The sequence below is a fragment of the Strix uralensis genome, chromosome 19 (assembly GCF_047716275.1).
Source record: "Strix uralensis isolate ZFMK-TIS-50842 chromosome 19, bStrUra1, whole genome shotgun sequence".
NCBI lineage: Eukaryota > Metazoa > Chordata > Aves > Strigiformes > Strigidae > Strix > Strix uralensis.
The window spans coordinates 7,914,910-7,933,127 of NC_133990.1; the positions used below are offsets into that span (position 1 = coordinate 7,914,910).

General features: G+C 48.9%; 1 protein-coding gene across 1 annotated transcript; it reads right to left on the minus strand.

Moving 5' to 3' along the window:
* Nucleotides 1-299: 299 nt before the first annotated feature.
* On the minus strand, nucleotides 300-15,417 carry ELAC2 (elaC ribonuclease Z 2). The gene is made up of 24 exons (XM_074889070.1): nucleotides 15,145-15,417; nucleotides 15,009-15,059; nucleotides 14,855-14,925; nucleotides 14,030-14,094; nucleotides 13,290-13,347; nucleotides 12,703-12,771; nucleotides 12,023-12,178; nucleotides 11,461-11,519; nucleotides 10,699-10,757; nucleotides 10,538-10,610; nucleotides 9,410-9,522; nucleotides 8,677-8,775; nucleotides 8,328-8,466; nucleotides 8,164-8,249; nucleotides 7,002-7,111; nucleotides 6,105-6,201; nucleotides 5,521-5,659; nucleotides 4,824-4,862; nucleotides 4,551-4,660; nucleotides 3,998-4,097; nucleotides 3,797-3,917; nucleotides 3,518-3,596; nucleotides 2,607-2,751; nucleotides 300-1,157 (listed from the first exon to the last, which is right to left on the minus strand). Exons 1-24 carry the CDS (start codon nucleotides 15,402-15,404, stop codon nucleotides 915-917), a joined length of 2,541 nt encoding a protein of 846 aa, XP_074745171.1. The 5' UTR covers nucleotides 15,405-15,417; the 3' UTR covers nucleotides 300-914.
* Nucleotides 15,418-18,218: the final 2,801 nt, after the last annotated feature.

Below are 18,218 nucleotides of genomic sequence, written 5' to 3' on the forward strand. Positions count from 1 at the left end.
ACTCTGCTCAAAGAAACTCTCAGTTGTCTGTTCTGGAGCCATCCAAAAGTCCACCCCCCAGTTGTTACCAGCTTGAACTGACAAATGAAGCTCCTGGCTGTAGTGCAGAGGCAGGTATGATTTTGCTGGCACAAACCAGAGCCAGAACAGGCATGATGTTCCCCCAATGGAGCAAGATCTTGGTCTTTACACCAATGCTGTAATGTAAAACAGCCAACCAAGGTCATTCTCTAGAGCAATTCAGGTATTTATTTTCTCTCACTAAGTCCTCATTAGCAATTTAGACAAAACAGAGCCTCTTGTATGATGATGAGTGGTTTATTCAGATTCTAAATAAAGGATTTGGAAATCTGATCTTACAAAAAAAAAAAAAATCAGCTGAGGAAACCAAAATAAAATGGGAACACAGCAGCACTTGCATCCCTAATGTAACCTAAAACTGAATTGGGTCCCATTTGATTGTGAAATTTCCTCCTATGATCTGGGTTCTGATATCTAGTTACACTCCTTATAACCCAGAGACTTGCCCACCTTATTCTGGAGAATCTATGGCCCCTTAAGGGCTTCTCAAACCTGATCTCTTGCAAAGGTCACAACTGCTGCTGTTACATTATCAATAGCTTGTAGCATAAAACCAAAGATTAAAACAGTTCAGAGAACTTTTGGCTAAAAGAAAAATGACAGATGGACTGGTGAGACCCAGGAACAGGAGCTGTATGGGCAGACACTGTTGCCACAAGGACTTGCACTGCTAACACATGCTTGGTAGCTTCAGCCCTCAGAGACCCACTGATGACCAAGCACATCCTGAGGCCAGCCCCCTTCCCCACGGTGCCCATGGCACTGTGTGCTCCTGAGGCCTGCAGAGAGCAAGGCACCTCTTACAGAGCAGAGCGTTCTCAACCTTTCTTCTTTCAGTTTATTGTTTTAAGCTTCTTGTTTGGTAGTTCCTGATGGTTCTTGGCTTGTTTCCGTTTCTGGCATGGCGCTTCCTTGTTCTCACCACCAGCCAGTTTGTCCAAGACTATAGCAGCCTCCTTCAGAAGCCGCATCTCCCGTTTTTCCTTCCGCTCCTCCATTTCTACTATGTCATCTGCAAACAAAGCCTTCAGAGGGGGGATCAGCTTTGGGATGGCTGGAAAGTCACCAAAACGTACCTGAAATACATCAAGCACAGGAGCACCTCTGTGAGAACTGCTTTTTGTTCTCCCTCCTCCCCAGCGTCTTTTGCCTGATCAGATGGCAGGGCACTGCCTCTTCCTCGGCACAGCACCCAGCACAGAGGAGCCCAAACCTCGCTGACGATTTTCAGCTGCACTGACACTAGTGGGCAGGTTGTAATTTTCAACCCCACAGCAGTCAGTCCACAGATTCCATATGCCAAGTTATTTACATCTTCTTCACAAGAAATGATGTGGACACTGTACAAGTTTTGATAGATTGGTGAGCTATTCTCGCTGCTACGACTGCTTTCAACCCAATGGCAGCAGCTTTTGGCTCCTGGATGTCTTCTGCAGAAAGCCATTAAAGCAGCACACCAATTGAGAAGCAAGTGGAAGCAAAATTATGTTTTCAGCTGGGAGTAGCACACAGAATAGAGGTGAAATGAGGCGAGTACCCAGTATGTTAAGGGTGGACTCCTGTTCTCAAAAGCCATCAGCACCTGTCTCACTCTGTGCCACCCTTTCCCCACGTTGGTTGCGCTGAACCTGATGTTACATCCCATCGCAATTTTAGTAACTGCTGTTACACTGTGCTTGTTGTTAATCACTGCTTTGTACGTTAGAGTGTGGAGGATGGCTAAAGAAGTTACACTAATGCAGAGATTTCCCTCTGTATATATTCCTTCGCGTACATAACATCGCTTTAAATCACAGTCAGCTAATACAGACTAACCAAACACAAAATTTCCCTCAAATTATAATTGGATTATGGTATAGGCATATGCTTTTAAAGGCATATGCCTTCATGCTTATAGGCATAAAGGCAAGAGGCAACCACACTGCCACTCTGTGGATGAGATAAATTGACTTTAGTCATGGAGTAGGCTGCGGTGGTGCAACCCGCCCCCCACCGCCACCCTTAGGCCCTGGGTACTTTGTGCCATTCCCCCGGGTCACGGGCCAACCCAGGATGAACAAGGAAAGGTCGTAGGCTCTGGTCCAGGCACTCCCTTAACACTCCTGATTCCTACCTCCCCTGTCACTTGGAAACAGACTGCGTGCCAATTCCAAATGGATGGGGACCAGAGAATTAAGGCACCCCCTCAACCCACTTGGTTTCTGCCCCACACCCACCCACCCCCTTATCACTTAAGAACAACAGGAACACTCGATACTTCCCAACAGCCTAGTACAGCCCTACTTAGGTTGTGGCCCAAAGGGGATGATACCAGAACTCCAAGATTAGCAAGTTCTGGGCTTGCACAATTGATAGAGAACACCAGAATATTCCCCAGCAGTAAAAGCAGCTGTTTCAGAGGACACTACTCTTCAGAAGGAGATGGTGTATCAATACATTAAAAGTGGAGAATTTAATTCATGAGCAGCCCCCCCAAAGTAACACTGAAACCTTTCCCACAGTCTGGCTCAGGCCTCCCAACTTACCCTCATATGATCGAATGCAATTCCAACCTTCTCACTGAAGTCTTCGCTGAACAGCGGGATCTTGGCGTATCTCTGACTGAAGTGATTGAGCATGATGAACTCTGCATTCATCTTCATCCCAGTCTGAATTGCCTGGGAGGTTGTGCTGCAAAGGGAACAGGAACACGTCACTGCGTGCCCTGGTCACGCACAGGTGGCTAGTACTGGCCCTCCCACGGAGCAGGGCAGGCTGCCATGCAGCTACAGTCACACCAACAGCCAACACCCTGCTGAGCACAAGGTGTCCTTGCTCTTCGCCGGCACACCCAGGCACCTCTTCCTCTGGCAACCTGCACCGGTGGCAAGACTCTGACTTTCAAACAACTCTGAGCCCAGGAAAGCAGCTGTAATTACTTGGAGCTCTGCATTTAAGAGCTCCACAGACTGGGGACCAGGGGCTTGTTCAAATAGTCGTCCCAGGGGTACCAGCAAGTCCAGCTCTCTTGCACTGGAATTCACACGTCATTCTGAGAAGCTGCTCTCAGGTCTCCCCACTTTTGCTGGGGGCAGCACTCGCTATCACTGGCTGCACCACTCAGTTTGAATTGCACGGTGAGCTGCAGGGGTAAGGCGACTCTTCTACCTCCTGAGCTTAGTGCTAAAATGCGAGGGCCTTTCCTTTGGACTAGTTTATTTGTAGAGTTACTCCTGTCTACTTAAAAGCTTTCCCCCTTCCCTCTGGGGATGTTCAGAGGAGCTGTGAGGGTTACAGAGCTGGTGCAATGAGCAACACACCACTGTTAGTGCTGAAGAGCTCTACGTACACCAGAACCACCTACAGGACTTGGGCCCTTCATCACCAGCTCCAAGGACAAACCCCAGCTCAGCATCTTTGCCTTCCTAACAGTGCCAGACAGCAGAGCACATCCCACCTGTGGGTCTTCTCTATAGCTTCTTTTTCCATTCCATCTTCCAACGTTGCTTCATGGATCAGCAGGTTAGCATTTTTACCTGGGTAAATAATCATAAACTCAATCTTCAGCTGAATATAGACTAGTTCAACTGCCTTACATGAACTCTCATTTCCACCCCTTGGCCCCTCGTTGTGTTGCAGGCACAGCACCAAGGCTTTGGGGTTGCCTGCTTTGGATACTAACAGTTGGAGACCTCTCTCCAAGAGGTTCTTCAAGCAGAGGGTTTTTGCCACCTACCCATTTGTACTAAGGCCATGCAGGGCATTGTGTCACCAGAATAGACTACTTTCCAGCCAGATTTGTGGACCATTGAACATGCAAAAGCATTTTTACAGTGCTGGACTTCACAAGTCTGAAACTGAACAAGGATACAAGTGTTAGACCTCAGGTCCCCTCTTGCCCCTCATTGCAACTGACCCTGCCAGCTCGTGAGCTTACCTCAGCCAGGTCGTAGCTCTCTAACAGAGAGCTGACAAACCATTTGGCTTTAGGTTTGGTGTTCTCACAGCCTTTCACAAGAGACTGGGAAGCAATCATTCTGTGAAGGAGGGGAGAAGAGAGAACTAAGGACAGGCACAAAGTAAAACCTGATCTTATCTTTAAGAAGCCTATTTCCCCTTCTCAGTTCAGCACCTTACAAACAAGATATTTTTGTGCACCCATCTGTTTTTCCCCTTGCTTTCACTATCCAGCACCCAGTAGCTCATCTAACCACTTCATCCCCACTGTCAGATACTCTTCCAGGAATCTTTTTTCACTTGTCCAACTTCCCTTTCCTAAGGAAAAGGAAAGCCTGCATGTAAGCCTCTATTAAATAGCACAACTGAGTAACAAACCCCATTCTCCCCTTTGCAAACTGCACAATCCCAGTTCTACACACAGTGGGAAGGAGTCACCTTCAACAACGGGATGGGGGTTATGGATGACAGTAGTTTGTCTTGAATAAGGACCCAGAAAGGACATTTTTCCCCATACCACACAGAACACTCACTTGATGTCTCCAAGAATCTCTTCACAGTGGTTGTGGTACTCATGTAACCAAGGCATGATCTGTTCAGGTGCTACCAGAAACAGAGGGCTGAAAGCCTGACCAAGGGCTGCCTGGAAAAGCAAAGGCAGGGGGAGATAAAATCAGTACTACGTATACACCAAACCAGAGAGAAAAAATACATAGGGAAATGATGGTGGTTTTCCACTGCTCAGAAGTTCCCCTCCCCTCACTCCAAGGCAAGTTCAGGAGCAGTGAAACAACAGTGCTACTTACAAAAGCTCTCCGCCTCTGCATCAGGATGTTCAACAACCCCTGCAAAGGGAATAAACAAGATGGCAAGTTGTAGTCAGGAATATTTGGGGTGTAAGTGGCAACAGTGCTACCACAGCCCAGCAAGCTGCAGTTTTTGGAAAACCCACAGTCAGAAATACATGATAACTGCTTTTCCAATAACTGCAACTTGCTGAGCTGCAGTCACACTGTGACTGCTTATGCCCCAAGCTGGTGGCCAGTAGCCCACAACACAAGCCCCTCAGCTCTTCCCAGTGCTGCTGTGTTTGCTCCCAGGAGGGTGAAGAGCAAAAAGTCTCTACCCAACACCTCAGACCCAGTATGGTTTCCAGACACAAGACAGCAGACCAGCAAACAGCCTGTCCTGATCAGGCCCAATCCAGAATAGACCAACTGTCCTTCTGCGACCATTTATTGTGAAGCACTGAAGGAAACTGGATTGGACACTGCTGAAAAATTACAACTCTGGATGATCGCAGCAAGTCTGCAGGGATCCCTAACAGGAAGGGAGAGTGGATTAGAAACACAGACAGATTCAGTCGTGCCTGGGGAATGCAGAGGGGAAGTGCAGCCCTAACAGCAGGGCAGCCTACATTCATCAGCTGCAGCTACATCTGAATCCCAAACAGCAGAGTGTGCCTGCACAGAACCCCTTCTCCTTCCAACACACTTAACCTACCGAATGATGATCAGTATGCATGTGAGACACAAACACAGCTACTATGTTACACAGCACTTGGTCAACTTGCTCTCCGTAGTGACGACAGAGCTGTCCAAACGTTCCTTCTCCACAGTCCAAGAGCAGGGATCGGGTAGAACTGGCAAGACAAGTGACAAAGACATTTAGCAGCCGCTGTATGAGTTCTGACTAGGGCCCATTCAGGGAGGGGGATCTTTTGGGTTGAAAGGCAGAAAGCTCTCAGTGCTCTACACCTGTAAATGCTACTCTAGTTCTACTAGCCAAGGCTTTAGAAAGATGGTTTTGTCTGCACAGCTCATTCTGGTCTCGTGTTGATGCTGAACAGACCCTTTGGGCAAATGGTAAAATGAAGGAAGACATTAAATGTATGGCTTTGGAGGTGGCTCTCACATCTTGCCCACCTACAGAGAGACAAGTGCCTGAACCTGATGTCCTACAGACCCCCACACAACAGGGGCACCCTCCCTGCATCACCAAACACACACCCTGATCAAAACAGCACTTGGGCAACACCCTCTTGAGACACTCAGCCCTTCCAAGCAGAATGCATGACAGGGATTTACCTGGTATTTACCAGTGTGGAACTGACATTTCGGATTTTCATTGGAATTGCAGATCCCGTTCCCAAGAACACAACTTCAGGATAAGCACACACATTTCCTGGAAAAAACAGACAACAAGGATTTGTGTTATCCACATACTGCCCCGTCAGACACTATTTAGTTCAACGGTCTAATAACTCCAGAGCCTACACATCCAGCACGTTAATTTTTGCCTCCTTCAGCCTCTGGTTCTCCTACAGCAGCAAGGTTTACATGGGACAACAGAAGACAAAACAAGCACCACTAACAAAACACATCACAACGCATAACGTAACTGCATATCCAACGCAGGCAAACAAGGACTCTGCTGATCACCCGTGACAGAGCTGGCAGTTCAAGAGGGACCTGACTCCTGTTCTACGGTGCCCTGGCTCTCCCTGCAATCAGGGTCCAGCCAGTGACCGAGCGGTGCTGTGTTGTACTGTGAAAGCCTCATTGCCAACAGGACCACCGAAATCCAGAGGAGAGTGCCCCACAGGGAGCTGGTTCTAGACTTCTCCCAGACACAGGAACTCACACTGTGACTGCTATGACAGCATTCAACATGACCAGAGCTCTGGTCAACTCAAGAGAATTATCACACGGGTGCTTTGTCTCTAACTGCCCCCAACAGTGCTCAATCCCCAAACCTAGCAGCTTTAGAAAACCAGAAGCACAAGACTGTGTAAATCCAACTGAAACGAGCTAACTCAGTTTGTGCTAAGCCTGTCCTCTGCACAGCTCCAGGAGGTCTGAAGAGCACCTCTCAGGGAGCAGAAAAACTGCACGTTCACAGCTTTGTCTGGGCTCTAAAGCAGTGGGTCACCAAGACCTCTTACTTCCCATCACACTGATCCAAGATAAGTTGCTGATCCTTACCTGGTACAACAGACAGGCTCTCTTTGCACTCCTTCACACGAGTCTGGAAGTCAGGGAGATCCAAGGCTTCACTAACAAATGCATCGTGATCACAGACAGTCACAGCATCTCTGAAAGAACAAACCATGTATCAGGATGGGGCAGGGCATGAACTGAAAAGAGCTTTTCAGAGCAAAGCGCCAAATTACTGTGCCAAAACAGCCTTACAACAAAACGTCAAATGCTCCTTCCAAGTTCCATTTTGAGGGGTGGTGGAAGATACATCCAAGAGTGGGGTGTGTGCCAAAAAGGCCTGGCTGGGCTAAGCCACACCACAGAAATAATCATTCCACCACACTGGAGGAGGTCCTGGAATAGCACTAAGCTCCCCTGCACTGCCCAGACCCAGAGAGCTGCCAGACACCAGAAGGCACTGAAAGGCAGCACGGAGGCTCCTGGAAGAGGACCGCCCACCCAAGAGGGCACCAGGCACCACTCAGAAGCATAAGGGACCTGTGTCCTGGTCCTGCATCAGAGCACGTGCAGTACCACAGGCCTTCAGACACCTAAAGCAGAGAAACTTAGACTCTTCTTGACATCTGGGTCCTCCTATTCTGCCCAACAGAGCCAGAAATTTGAGCCATGGCAGCTGGCATCCCCTCGCACCACACGGTCCCCTGTCCTTAAGATCCTCAATGAGCAGCTTCACCTACTTGCCCACAAAGCAAGCACCAGGGGAGAAGTCTGCAACTGCTTAACCACCTGGGGCTTTCAGCTCTGATACCATTTGAAGACCCAGGAAGCCTGATAAGACTTTCACCTGGTTCCCCACAAAGTCTTTCCCTGACACAGCCACAGCCAGGTGCACAGCATATGGGGTCCAAGCAAAGGCAGAGGAGCACTTGAGGCTACAAATCCGGGGGAAAGAAACAACACTCCAAACCACTGGCCAGGTGGTGTTTTCAGTGGCTCACTCATCCCTGTTCAACACCTTGTCTGAGACTTTCAGGGACAGGGACACACTCCTCAAGACACAGCTGATAGCTTGGCAGCTCAACCAGCACAGCCAGCAGTAAGAACCTGCAAGGGATGCTGAAACACCATCCTGCCTCAGCATAGACTCACACCGAAAAGCTGCTTCAAGCCAACACCAAAAACGGGTAAGTCAAAGATTCCCACTGACCTCTGCCACTCCTGTTGTGGTCTGAAGTGGTATTTCAGGAGGCACTCTCCTCGCACAATGGGCACGCTACTCACAGCCTCTTCTTCCTACAGGGAGAAAAGTGACATTAAACACATTCTTTGCTCAGGGTCATGAGGCATACAGGCAAGCAGGGCCTGGCCTACCTTGCTTTGGTAGGTGGTAAGCAGAGGGAAGATCTCTGGGTGGATGAGGTTCAGCTGAGTTTGGATCTTGTAGCTGCGTGGGTTGTGCACTGCAGAGGAGTTTTCATTGAGCACCAAGTGCTGAGTTCCAGGTCCAAATCTGTAAAAGGACAATAAAACACACAACAGCTTCAGCCCTACATTAGAGTTGGGCATATATGCACACCTGAGCCATTAGCTAAAATCTCATCTGAGCCAGCAGTCCTGCTGCCAGTCAACAGCTATTTCTACTCTGGGAAAAACATTTGCACCATAAGAACATGCTGCTGCCCAACAGTTACGGGAAACCAAGTAACAGAAGATCACATACCTTTCCAGCCACTGCTGGTAGCGGCTGTCTCGAAGCACTGACTCTGGAGTCATGTGAATAACCAAGGCCACCTGGTTCTCAGGAAGTCCCTCCTGGTACCTGGGGCACATTCAAATACAGAAAGAATACCTGCACTTCAATCCTCCATCACCTTGGCAGCCCCTCCCCTCTCCCATCTTGGTGCTACAGAGATGCCCCCGCGGAAGCAGGCAGAGCACAGCCCAGCAGCTCTAAGCTCCACATCGCAGCAGGCACAAGGCTCCCCAAGGCTCAAGCCCAACATTTGCTGACACCTTCACCCTCCCTGCCAGGGCAGTTACTCTTCTCCAAAAGCAACAACATCTGCAGAGCCTTCCAGAAGCCTAACACGCTTCTGCACAACCCTACAGAGACATTACACACAGCCCAGGCTTCCAGCACACAGGAAAGCAGCAGTCTCTACGTTGCTTCCCAGCAAGACACCAGTGCACATTTCCTTCTCTGAAGGCCTCTGAAGGAAGACAGGTCTGTGACAGTTACAGAACCCCACGGGTCCTGCACAGGCCTGCCTCTCCTAAAAGGCACAAAAGGCACCACCAGTCCTTTCCTGCATCTCTAGCTCCTTAACAGTTCCAAACAGCTCAGACATTAGCCCCAAGAACCAACACATCTAGAATAGAACAAGAACTTCTCTTTGGCAAAGCTCAGCACAGACATCTTCCCCCAAACACTCCAGGTCACCCAGTCCTGCTACCTTCGGAAAGTCTCATTTTCACAGACAGCATCCACAAAGCCCTCGTGAGGACACTCCAGCACAATGAACACCGGGCCAGGATCAGCGGGGGTGCACAGTTCTTCAGGAGAGAGCTGCAGACAGATACACAAAGATCACACCGCAGTCAAGCCATACACACAGCCCTTCTTGCCTCACAATGTCCGGCTCATCAGTCAGCCCCCAGCAGGCAGCCCCAGGCAGGCTCTCACACTGCTCAGCAAACCCCGGCAGTGCAGTTCTCATTCCCTTTCTGCTCTCATTACACAAGTTTGCATTTTGCTGTGTAACAACAAATCCCAACCCTGGACTCAGAGCAAACCACAACCTAATGTAAGGAAGGGAATTTTAGCAGCTTCTAGGTTTCCACAGCAGATTCAGATGGTACCAAAAGCATGCTTAAGAAAAAAAGGCTTTGTGAAATTCTTATGACATATAAGATAGGTCAGTCCTATCTCCCAGGTTAGGAACTTCACTTACAGATCATCTGGGACATGGCCAGAGCTGGGTCTGCCTCTCACTTCAGACTAGTGTTTGAGAGATTAAGACCCTACACATAGGAACCATTGAACTTCTTTTGGTCTAAGAAGTGCCAACAGAGTAAGGAAGGAGTGATAGCTATACAGACATTCAAACCCCAGATTGCATGGGATTAACTCCACTAGTTCACTCCTAGACCCCTATCAGCTTTGGGAAGATGAGGAAGCTCTGACAAACATACAGCCATACTCACTAATTAATTAATTTCAGAGTGTATTTCCCTAATCATACCCCTGCAACAGCCCCAGACATGCCCCCCGCAGGAGCCACAGTCAGCGACAACTTGGGGCTGGAATGGGGACCAGTCACTAACCAAAAGCAGCCACTCAAAGTTCAAAACCAGCAAAACCCATGCCAACCTCTTAGCAGGGATGAGAAGGAATAGGCAGAAAACGACCATCCACCCTTGTCTCAAGAATAGGTGTAAAAAAAAAAAAAAACCAACCAAAAACCAAACCATGTCCCAGTACCTATTGGCAAAACATTCTGCACAAGGTAATTGTCACCCTGGGAGCCCACTGAAGGAGGGAGGATGGCAAAGCCACAGCAGGAAGCACAGATACATCTTACCTCTTTGCCTTCAAAAGTGACACTCTCCCCATTTTTGAGAGCTGTAATGATGGGAAGAATGGCTGGAGTTCCCCTGAAAACAAGGCCATAGAAATATTTATCTTGCCAACATCAACATGCCTGGTGTTGCCCCATCCCCCAGGCTGGGATCTTGTACTCACACTGGCAGGCCCATCTCCTGTGCTTTAGCTGCTAGGAATTTTCCCTTCTTTGGGTGAATCTGAAAAAGAGTTAAATACAACAGAATTACCAATCAAATAAAGAGGGCCAGGAAACAAGATCCACATACTTCCAGTTTAAGTGTTTCCCCACAAGCTGAGGGATTTTTTCTTTTCTTTTCAGTTCCACAGTCATTAGTCTAATTTACCACCAAAAAGCTTCTACTAGACTTTCTAGTTTCCAAGACCACACTGCTTCTTCTTGCTCCCTTCCTTAGCCAAGTAAGCAGGACAGACTTCCTTACTGTAAGCATTAAGCAAGAATGGAACCTGTATACTCTTAATTGGCTGCTCTACAAAGAACGCTTCTAAAAAAATGTCTCTAGTTTTTACACATGCCTACCCATGCTACTTACTCTGACCTTTGAAAAGTAGAATCACAAAATAGCTTTAATCTCCTGCTTGAAAATGCTATCTCCAATTAAATCTATTTAGCAAGATCAAATGTCCTAATGACATTACGAAGCATTTCTTTACAGAGGGGGTGGTCAAACACTGGGACAGACTCCCTAGAGAGGTGGTTGATGCCCCAAGCCTGTCAGTGTTTAACAGGCATTTGGACAATGCCTAATGCTTTAACTTTTGGTCAGCTATGAAGTGGTCAGGCAGTTGGTCTGGATGACTGTTGTAGGTCCCTTTGAACTGAAATACTCTATTCTATATTCTGTTCTACACTGATTTAGAGATCTTTGTGTCCAAGCTTACTTTACAAAGGAAAGCCATCACCAGATTGGTATGTCTGCTTGCACACTTCCGTTCCTCACCTGTAAAAGCAAACAGAACTACTCAGAATCATCACTGACTACCATTTTTTTTAAAGCCAAAACACATCAAAGTTTGCTAAAGAATTAACAGGAACAACATCAGCCAGCCAACTCGGAGCCCTGCAGCAAAATGTTACAAGCACCTAAAGCCAGAGAGCTCACCGATTCAGCTACAAGAAACCAAATAAAGCTCAAGACTAAAAAATAATCAACCCCAACATCCACTCGTAATTAAATTACAAAGGCTGAAGTACCCACTCCAGCCAAGGGCAAACAACTACAGGGACTATCACACCCCAAGTAGGGATCACAATCAATTTCTAGGCCTTATTAGTTCTGCGTCAACTTGTAAAGTACCAAAACTCATTATGCTTCATATAATCCTTCACCTGAGCTTCTCTTCAGACCTCACCTCCAGAGAGCAAATGGCTCAGAGGATAAATTCATATCCTTAATTTCACGTTACTTCATTAAGGTTAAAAAGATCATTCCATTTTTTTCACCTGTTTTCTTCGGGCTTTCCTTTTTCTTGCCTCCCTCCAAGTTTTGCTGTGCAGCTCCTGGGGATCCTGGCCCTGTGTCCCCTTTAGGGCTATTTCCACCTTGGGTTGATGCTCCAGGACTCTGAGGCAATATACTTTCAGTAGCTAGTGGTTCTCCTGTCCCAAATCCAATAAAACCAGACAAGATCACTCAAACAAAAGGGACAGATAAGAAAAACATGAGTAGCATTCCCTCTTCCATGACAGTCATGTTTAAACTGCTTCAGAACAGAACTCTTCCCCCTAGTCTGACTTGTGCTTGCACACTCTGGTCATCTATTTCAGAAGCCATCTGTCATCCAAGTCCTTCAGATTCTCTCAAAACTGCTAAACTCTGTCAAGCCTGTGCCTGTACTCTAAGTATCACAGTTTCCAGCAGTAAGAAAACTCAGCTGGCTAAGAAAGCCAAATCCAGTGATGTTTCACATGTCATTCTATACACCCACACCTAAAGGAACAAACCAAGGCCCTGACTCAGCAGGTCTCATTTCTTTGAAAGAGATCCTTCTTGTGAGAAAAACATGCAAATTAATAAGTCTCTCCTTGCTCAGGCTTGCAAACAGAAGCTGCTCCTTTAATCACCTTAAGCATGGTTACTGAGCAAGTGCTTCCCCTCTCTGACTACAGCGCCACGTGCTCACCTGTAAGAGGTATTTGGTAGACTGTCATCGTCTCGTCCTTATACTCAGGCTCTGTGTGCAATTGCACAGCTGGAAAGACATCAGAAACTGGCATTAACAAGTTCATAAGGGGAGATTCACACTCTACAAGAATTTAAGTCAGGAAAATAACTATTTTCATTCTGAAACAAAATCTGCTGAATGTCTCCCTTGCCCTTCTCTACCCAACTGAAAGATCAATGAATAAGTTCTTAAAAGCCCATCATCCACAAAAAGTAGTCCAGGATACACAGTAAGCAAGTTCACTGACAGACTCTGGAAGCAAACTGCCTTTACAGTGCTTTAAAATCAAATGCTGTCTGCCAGTCAGTCAGACTGGCAGCGGCCAACCAGAAACAGAGCTGGAAACACAGGTTATCTTCCAACCAGTTCTTGTGATGGATTTGGACAGTGTATCAGATCAAAACAAATGTTTAAAGCTTTCCTTGAGTGGATCTAATCCAGACATATTTACTCTGAAGTTCTTACTGTTCAATGCAGCCTTGGCTACAGCTGAAACAAATAGAAGTTACAAGTTCATATTCGCTCCACATCACTGACCTACTTACCTAAATCCATCCTTTTTAGGGGCCCAGGAAAGAGTCGAATCGCTTTCAAGTAATTTTGCTGTAAAAGAAATCGTGTATCAGGAGGCCAAGCCCAAGCAGTGCCAATTACAAGTACCACTTTCAGGAGTTACAGTTGCTTTCAGTGAAGTCAAAGACACAAGGCCCAGTCAGGCAAAAACTGAGCAGCACACAGCCAGCCAAGAAAGACTGACTGGGCAGGTGTCCCACCTTCAGTGGGCATTACTCATTTAGAAAGAGAAAGGAAAGGAAAGAACCACTCTCCCCATCCCTTCCATCAATATAATTAGTCAGCAGATATTGCAAGGAAATAAAATAATGCTGAGGATTGGAAGTTTTCAGCCTAGACATGGCATTAGGCTGGCAAAGATCACATTAAGCATCAAAGGACAAAGATCAGAGACCAAGTTTCTATTAAAAGACAACGGGGGGGACCAAACAGGAGAACAAAGGACACCCTTTTTCTGAAACACAATTTAACAGAATATTAGCTGACAAGACAGTTTTAAGGCACAGCATCAGACTTCTGTCCTGTGTGTAACTGAAGAGATTTGCTTTTTAACGCCACCCCTTCTGGCAGAACCTTCAAGCTGGCACTAATTCAGACCAGCATTTTACACCTGTACCATGATTCACTCCTTTGATGCCAGCTCTCCCAATTCCAAGGTAAGCTTTAACGTTTGAAGGGTTCACTCTCCCTTCTGAAAGCTTTCCCTACTTACCAGCTTTGGTGGCCCTAGGAAGAAACATCTTTGAAGCCCCATAGCCTTTAACGTGAGAATCATACCTGAAAGAAAGCAGAGAAATAGCTTTATTACAGCTCCACTAACCGCTGGTAGATGACACAAGAAAGATCCCTCTCAGCGCCCAGGAGTGCTGGGCCTCTCCACGAAGGCCAGAACACAACTCGGATCCAAATTCAGTTTTACCTCAGCTTTGTGGCAGTTTCAACAAGTCACTCATCTACGCAGATATGGAAAATATCTACAAATCTTGAGTGTCACCATTAGGGGCAAGTTACCTGAACATATTGCTAAACTCCTCCTTTCTTGAAGATTTCCAGAATTTTAATGGAGAAGATCCTAAGCAATCTGTTCTAATCTCACCCTGCTTTGAGGACAAAAGTGGGCCTGAAGCCTTTGTAGGTCCCTTTGAACTCAAATTAGTCTGACTCATGAACAGCTCCCTGCTGGCAATGCAACACTGGTAATGCCTTCTACTCTACCTAGATTTGGGGAAGACAGCGCCACGCGTGCTGGGCAGGCAGTGCCTCTTCCACCACGTGTCTGCACGCACTGTCACAGAGACCACACTGCAGCTGGAAGCACCTCAGAGCCCCACGTGCAACCCAGCTGCTTTGACAGCGCTTCTCCGCTCTTTAGCGCTTTTCCTCTCTCTACCACTATGTAAAAGATCCCACGCAGCACCCATCAGGCAGCTTGCAAAGCAACCACCTGTGGTCTAGACAGCGGCTGGACCACGCGAGAGGCACCAGTGTGTCAGGCTGCCACTGGGGCACCCAGCCACCCCCCCCCCGCCCCGCTCACCTGGCAGCCCACCGACGTTGGCCCAGGCCACCCGGCTGAGGAAGATGCTGTCCAGGTGGGAGATCTTCAGCCTGAGGGGCGAGACGGGGGCGGGGTGAGGGTGAGCAAGGACCGATGCAGCCCCGGCGCAGCCGCCCGGATTGCCCCCACTTACTTGTGCTCCTGCATGGCCCGCTGCGTGCCCTCGCCGCAGTTGAAGAGATACCTGAGGGGAAGGGGCGTCAGGGCAGGCCTGGACGGGGCGCCCCGGCCCCAGCCCAGGCGGGGCGTCCCCGCGGCCTCACACTCACCGGTTGAACTCGGAGAAGACGTAGACGGCGGCGCCCGCGTCGCGGCTCCCGGCCGCCACCACCTGCACGTAGACGGTGTTGGGCCCCGCCAGGGCCGTGCCCGCGCTCCGCCGCCGCTCGCGGGCCCACACGTGCCGCGGCACGTCCTTGGGCCGCCGCGCCGGCCGCGCCGCCGAGGAGCCCTCGGCCATGGCCCTGCCCGCCAGCAGCCGCCGTGCGAGGCCGGGACCCGGCGGCAGCGCCCGCACCAAGGCCCACATCCACGCGCGACCTCCCCCACCCCCGCCGCCAATCGGCGTGCAGCGGCCTCAGCGGCTGCCCTCGCCACGTGATGCGGGCGAGCCAATGAGAAGCGAGAGTTTCCGCAGCCGACCCGCCCCTGAGGCGCCTCCGTCAGGCCCGGCTCGGCCACCGTCCGCCTTCACGTGACGGGGTTTACCCAATCGGAACTTCCCTGCCTGCAGGCACGCTGAGGGGCGGTGCCCAGCGGCGCCGCGCGGGTGCCCGGCGACCGCCGTGCCTGGCAACCGCTGTCCCTAGCAACCGCCATGCCCAGCAACCTCCGTGCCCGGCAACCTGCCCTTCTCCCCGGCCTCGCCCGGGCCCTCCCGCGGTGCCACTGCAGCCCCAGGCCCGTGTCGGGCCTGCAGGGCAGTGCCACAGCCCGGCCTGAACCCGCTGCAGCTCCTACCGCAGCGATCTGCCGTGCCGGGGCCCTGCCAGGGCTGCCGGGATGCAGCCAGGGCCTGCGGGGTTGTGCCAGGCCCGGGCCAGGCCGAGCAAGGCCGTGAGGGAGCGGGCCTAGTGAGGCCTGGTGGGTCTGCAGTACGTGTGAAGAGGAGGCCATCGAGAACCGGAGCAGGGCTCTTCACAGTGTGTCAGGAGGTACCAGCCAGGTGGGAGAAAGCTTCATCCCCGTGAGGACGGAGAGGGGCTGGGTCAGGTGCCCGGCAGGACTGCGCAGTCCTTCTCCTCGGAGGTTGTCAAGAGCAGGCTGGATGAAGCTCTGAGCACCCTGGTTTCACCTCGGAGCTGAGCCAGCTTTGAGCAGGAGGTTGGACCTCCCAAAGTCCCTCTGAACCCAGATCACCCTGTGATTCTCCAGGCTCTTCTTCACCATTTCTCCATTGCTCACAAGCTCCTCTTCCATGTGAGCCTTGTTCAGGGCCGGTTTACAAATACTAGACCATCCAGGCCACAGCTCTGTTTATTTCTGAGCTCTCTAAATCCACTCTGAGTTCTCTCGGGCTTTCTGTTTGCTTCAAAAAGAACCACTAAATTTTACTGTAACCAGAGTACCTCAACATAAACAATCCTAACCATCAATATTCCTTTTCTTCTCTACTTCCAAAGGGAAACCTTATCTTACTCAGTGCTTTGCTTTCCAAACACTGTCTCCCTTTATTCTTAGTGCCAATGCTCTTCCCTTTCTTTTCCAGCGATCCAAGCAAGCACTCTGAGTGGGGACCTGTCCAAACCTCCAGATCTTGCCATGGCTGTTTACATCTGTTCTGTCCGTCCTTCTTCAAATCTATAAATCACTTACCATTTCTCCTTCTTCTGACTCCCATCTCTTCACACAAGAGCTCAAATGAGCATGGTATTTTTTTCTGCTTTTCCCCACTCTGGATGAAATAAAAGGTTTGTTCCTCTGAATGACAAACTCTTTGTTCATGCATGTTTTACACATTACAGTCCTGCAGCCTAAAGCTCACTCGCAGCACTTTGCTCTGCTCCCTGTAGCCACATAGGAAGCGAAACATTAAGTTAGATCTTAAATTGCTTCCTAATAAAAGTTGAAGTTTCCTAAAGCTCTGTCTGTGCATTCCTGCCTCACTGCTTCATCATTTCCTCCCTGTATCAATGATTTTCTGCTCAGGTGAATAACTGGGAAATATGAAAATACCTTATTTTGTGCTTATTGGATTTTTTTTACACCTTTGGGAGCACAAAAGCTTTTTTAGGGCTCTGACCAGCTGGCATGGGGTTTCCAGCCAATATTTCTTTAGTTGGTAAAACAACTAAGATGGTGTGTGGTATTTTTCATCAAATGAATACTGGCAATTTTGTCCAACCTTGCTGGCTTGGTTTTGTGTGCACAGGCCAGTATTCAGAACTGTGACTTCACTAAAATTCTGTAAAGTGACAAAACTGTCTGTAATATCTCAACAGTCTTATGAAGATTTCACAGGAAGTAAATAAAAAGCTCTGAATCTGATCTGAGGTTCATGCTAACAAAAGCACATGACTGTGTTGCCGTTCAGCTGCAATGTCTGGGCAGCTCATCCTGGGGAGGAATTTCAAAGGTTGGTTCATGGCTCAGGAGGAAATGTCTTTTATTTCACAGTTTTGTCCTTGTTCTGTGTGAGAGCGGTCCTAGTGTAACATTTGTTATCGGAGAAGTAGGAACATCCCAGAGTTTAGTCCCTGTAGTTCTTATAAAGTGAATGACTCATGCATTTCGCCAGCTTAATTCATATTCCCTTGGAAAACTATATTTTGTCTTATAGGTAGGGTGCTTGGTTAAGCTGGGAAAGATCTTGGTTTCAGTTTTTCAGCATGACCTTGTAAAAGTTTAAACTAGTTTTCTCTCAGAAATTCTGGATGTTAAAGCCATCCTTTGCTTCTCAGAGTCATCTGGAGTAACAGTTGTGGTCTATTGGTGCACGTTTTGGGTGCACAGCGACAGTGAGCTTTGCCTGGGTTGCGATGAGGACCAGGAATCACTCAGAGACATTAATGCTGCAGACAACATCTCTGTATTTCTCAAAATCACTTACGTAGCACTACAGGAACTGACTGAAAATGGCTCATGCCCTTCGCATGCAGGAGGTCCCGTTCGGAAATGGGGCTCGGGCCCATGCCAGGCAGGCCATCTGACTGTGCCCTGTGCGGTGGCCGTGGAGGGTGTCAGGAGCACACCCCACAGCACGCTGCTCTTCAACACCGTTGTAGCAACAAGCAGCATCTGCCAGAGGTGCCTGGTAACAGGCCAAGCACCTGCTCTCTGGTCTAACTGTGGCTACAGAGATCAAAACCTGCCTCCTGACCAGGGAAAGCCCAAGCTGGTTTGC

Bases quoted from the DNA above. Each gene is read 5' to 3' on its own strand.
- ELAC2 (XM_074889070.1), bottom strand. From the start codon at position 15,404: ATGTGGGCCTTGGTGCGGGCGCTGCCGCCGGGTCCCGGCCTCGCACGG. The intron at 12,772-13,289 runs GTAAGTAGGTCA...ATGTCTTTCCAG, and splicing joins CCTAAAAAGGATGGATTTAG to CTGTGCAATTGCACACAGAG. The intron at 8,250-8,327 runs GTAGGCCAGGCC...TTCTCCCTGTAG, and splicing joins TTACCACCTACCAAAGCAAG to GAAGAAGAGGCTGTGAGTAG.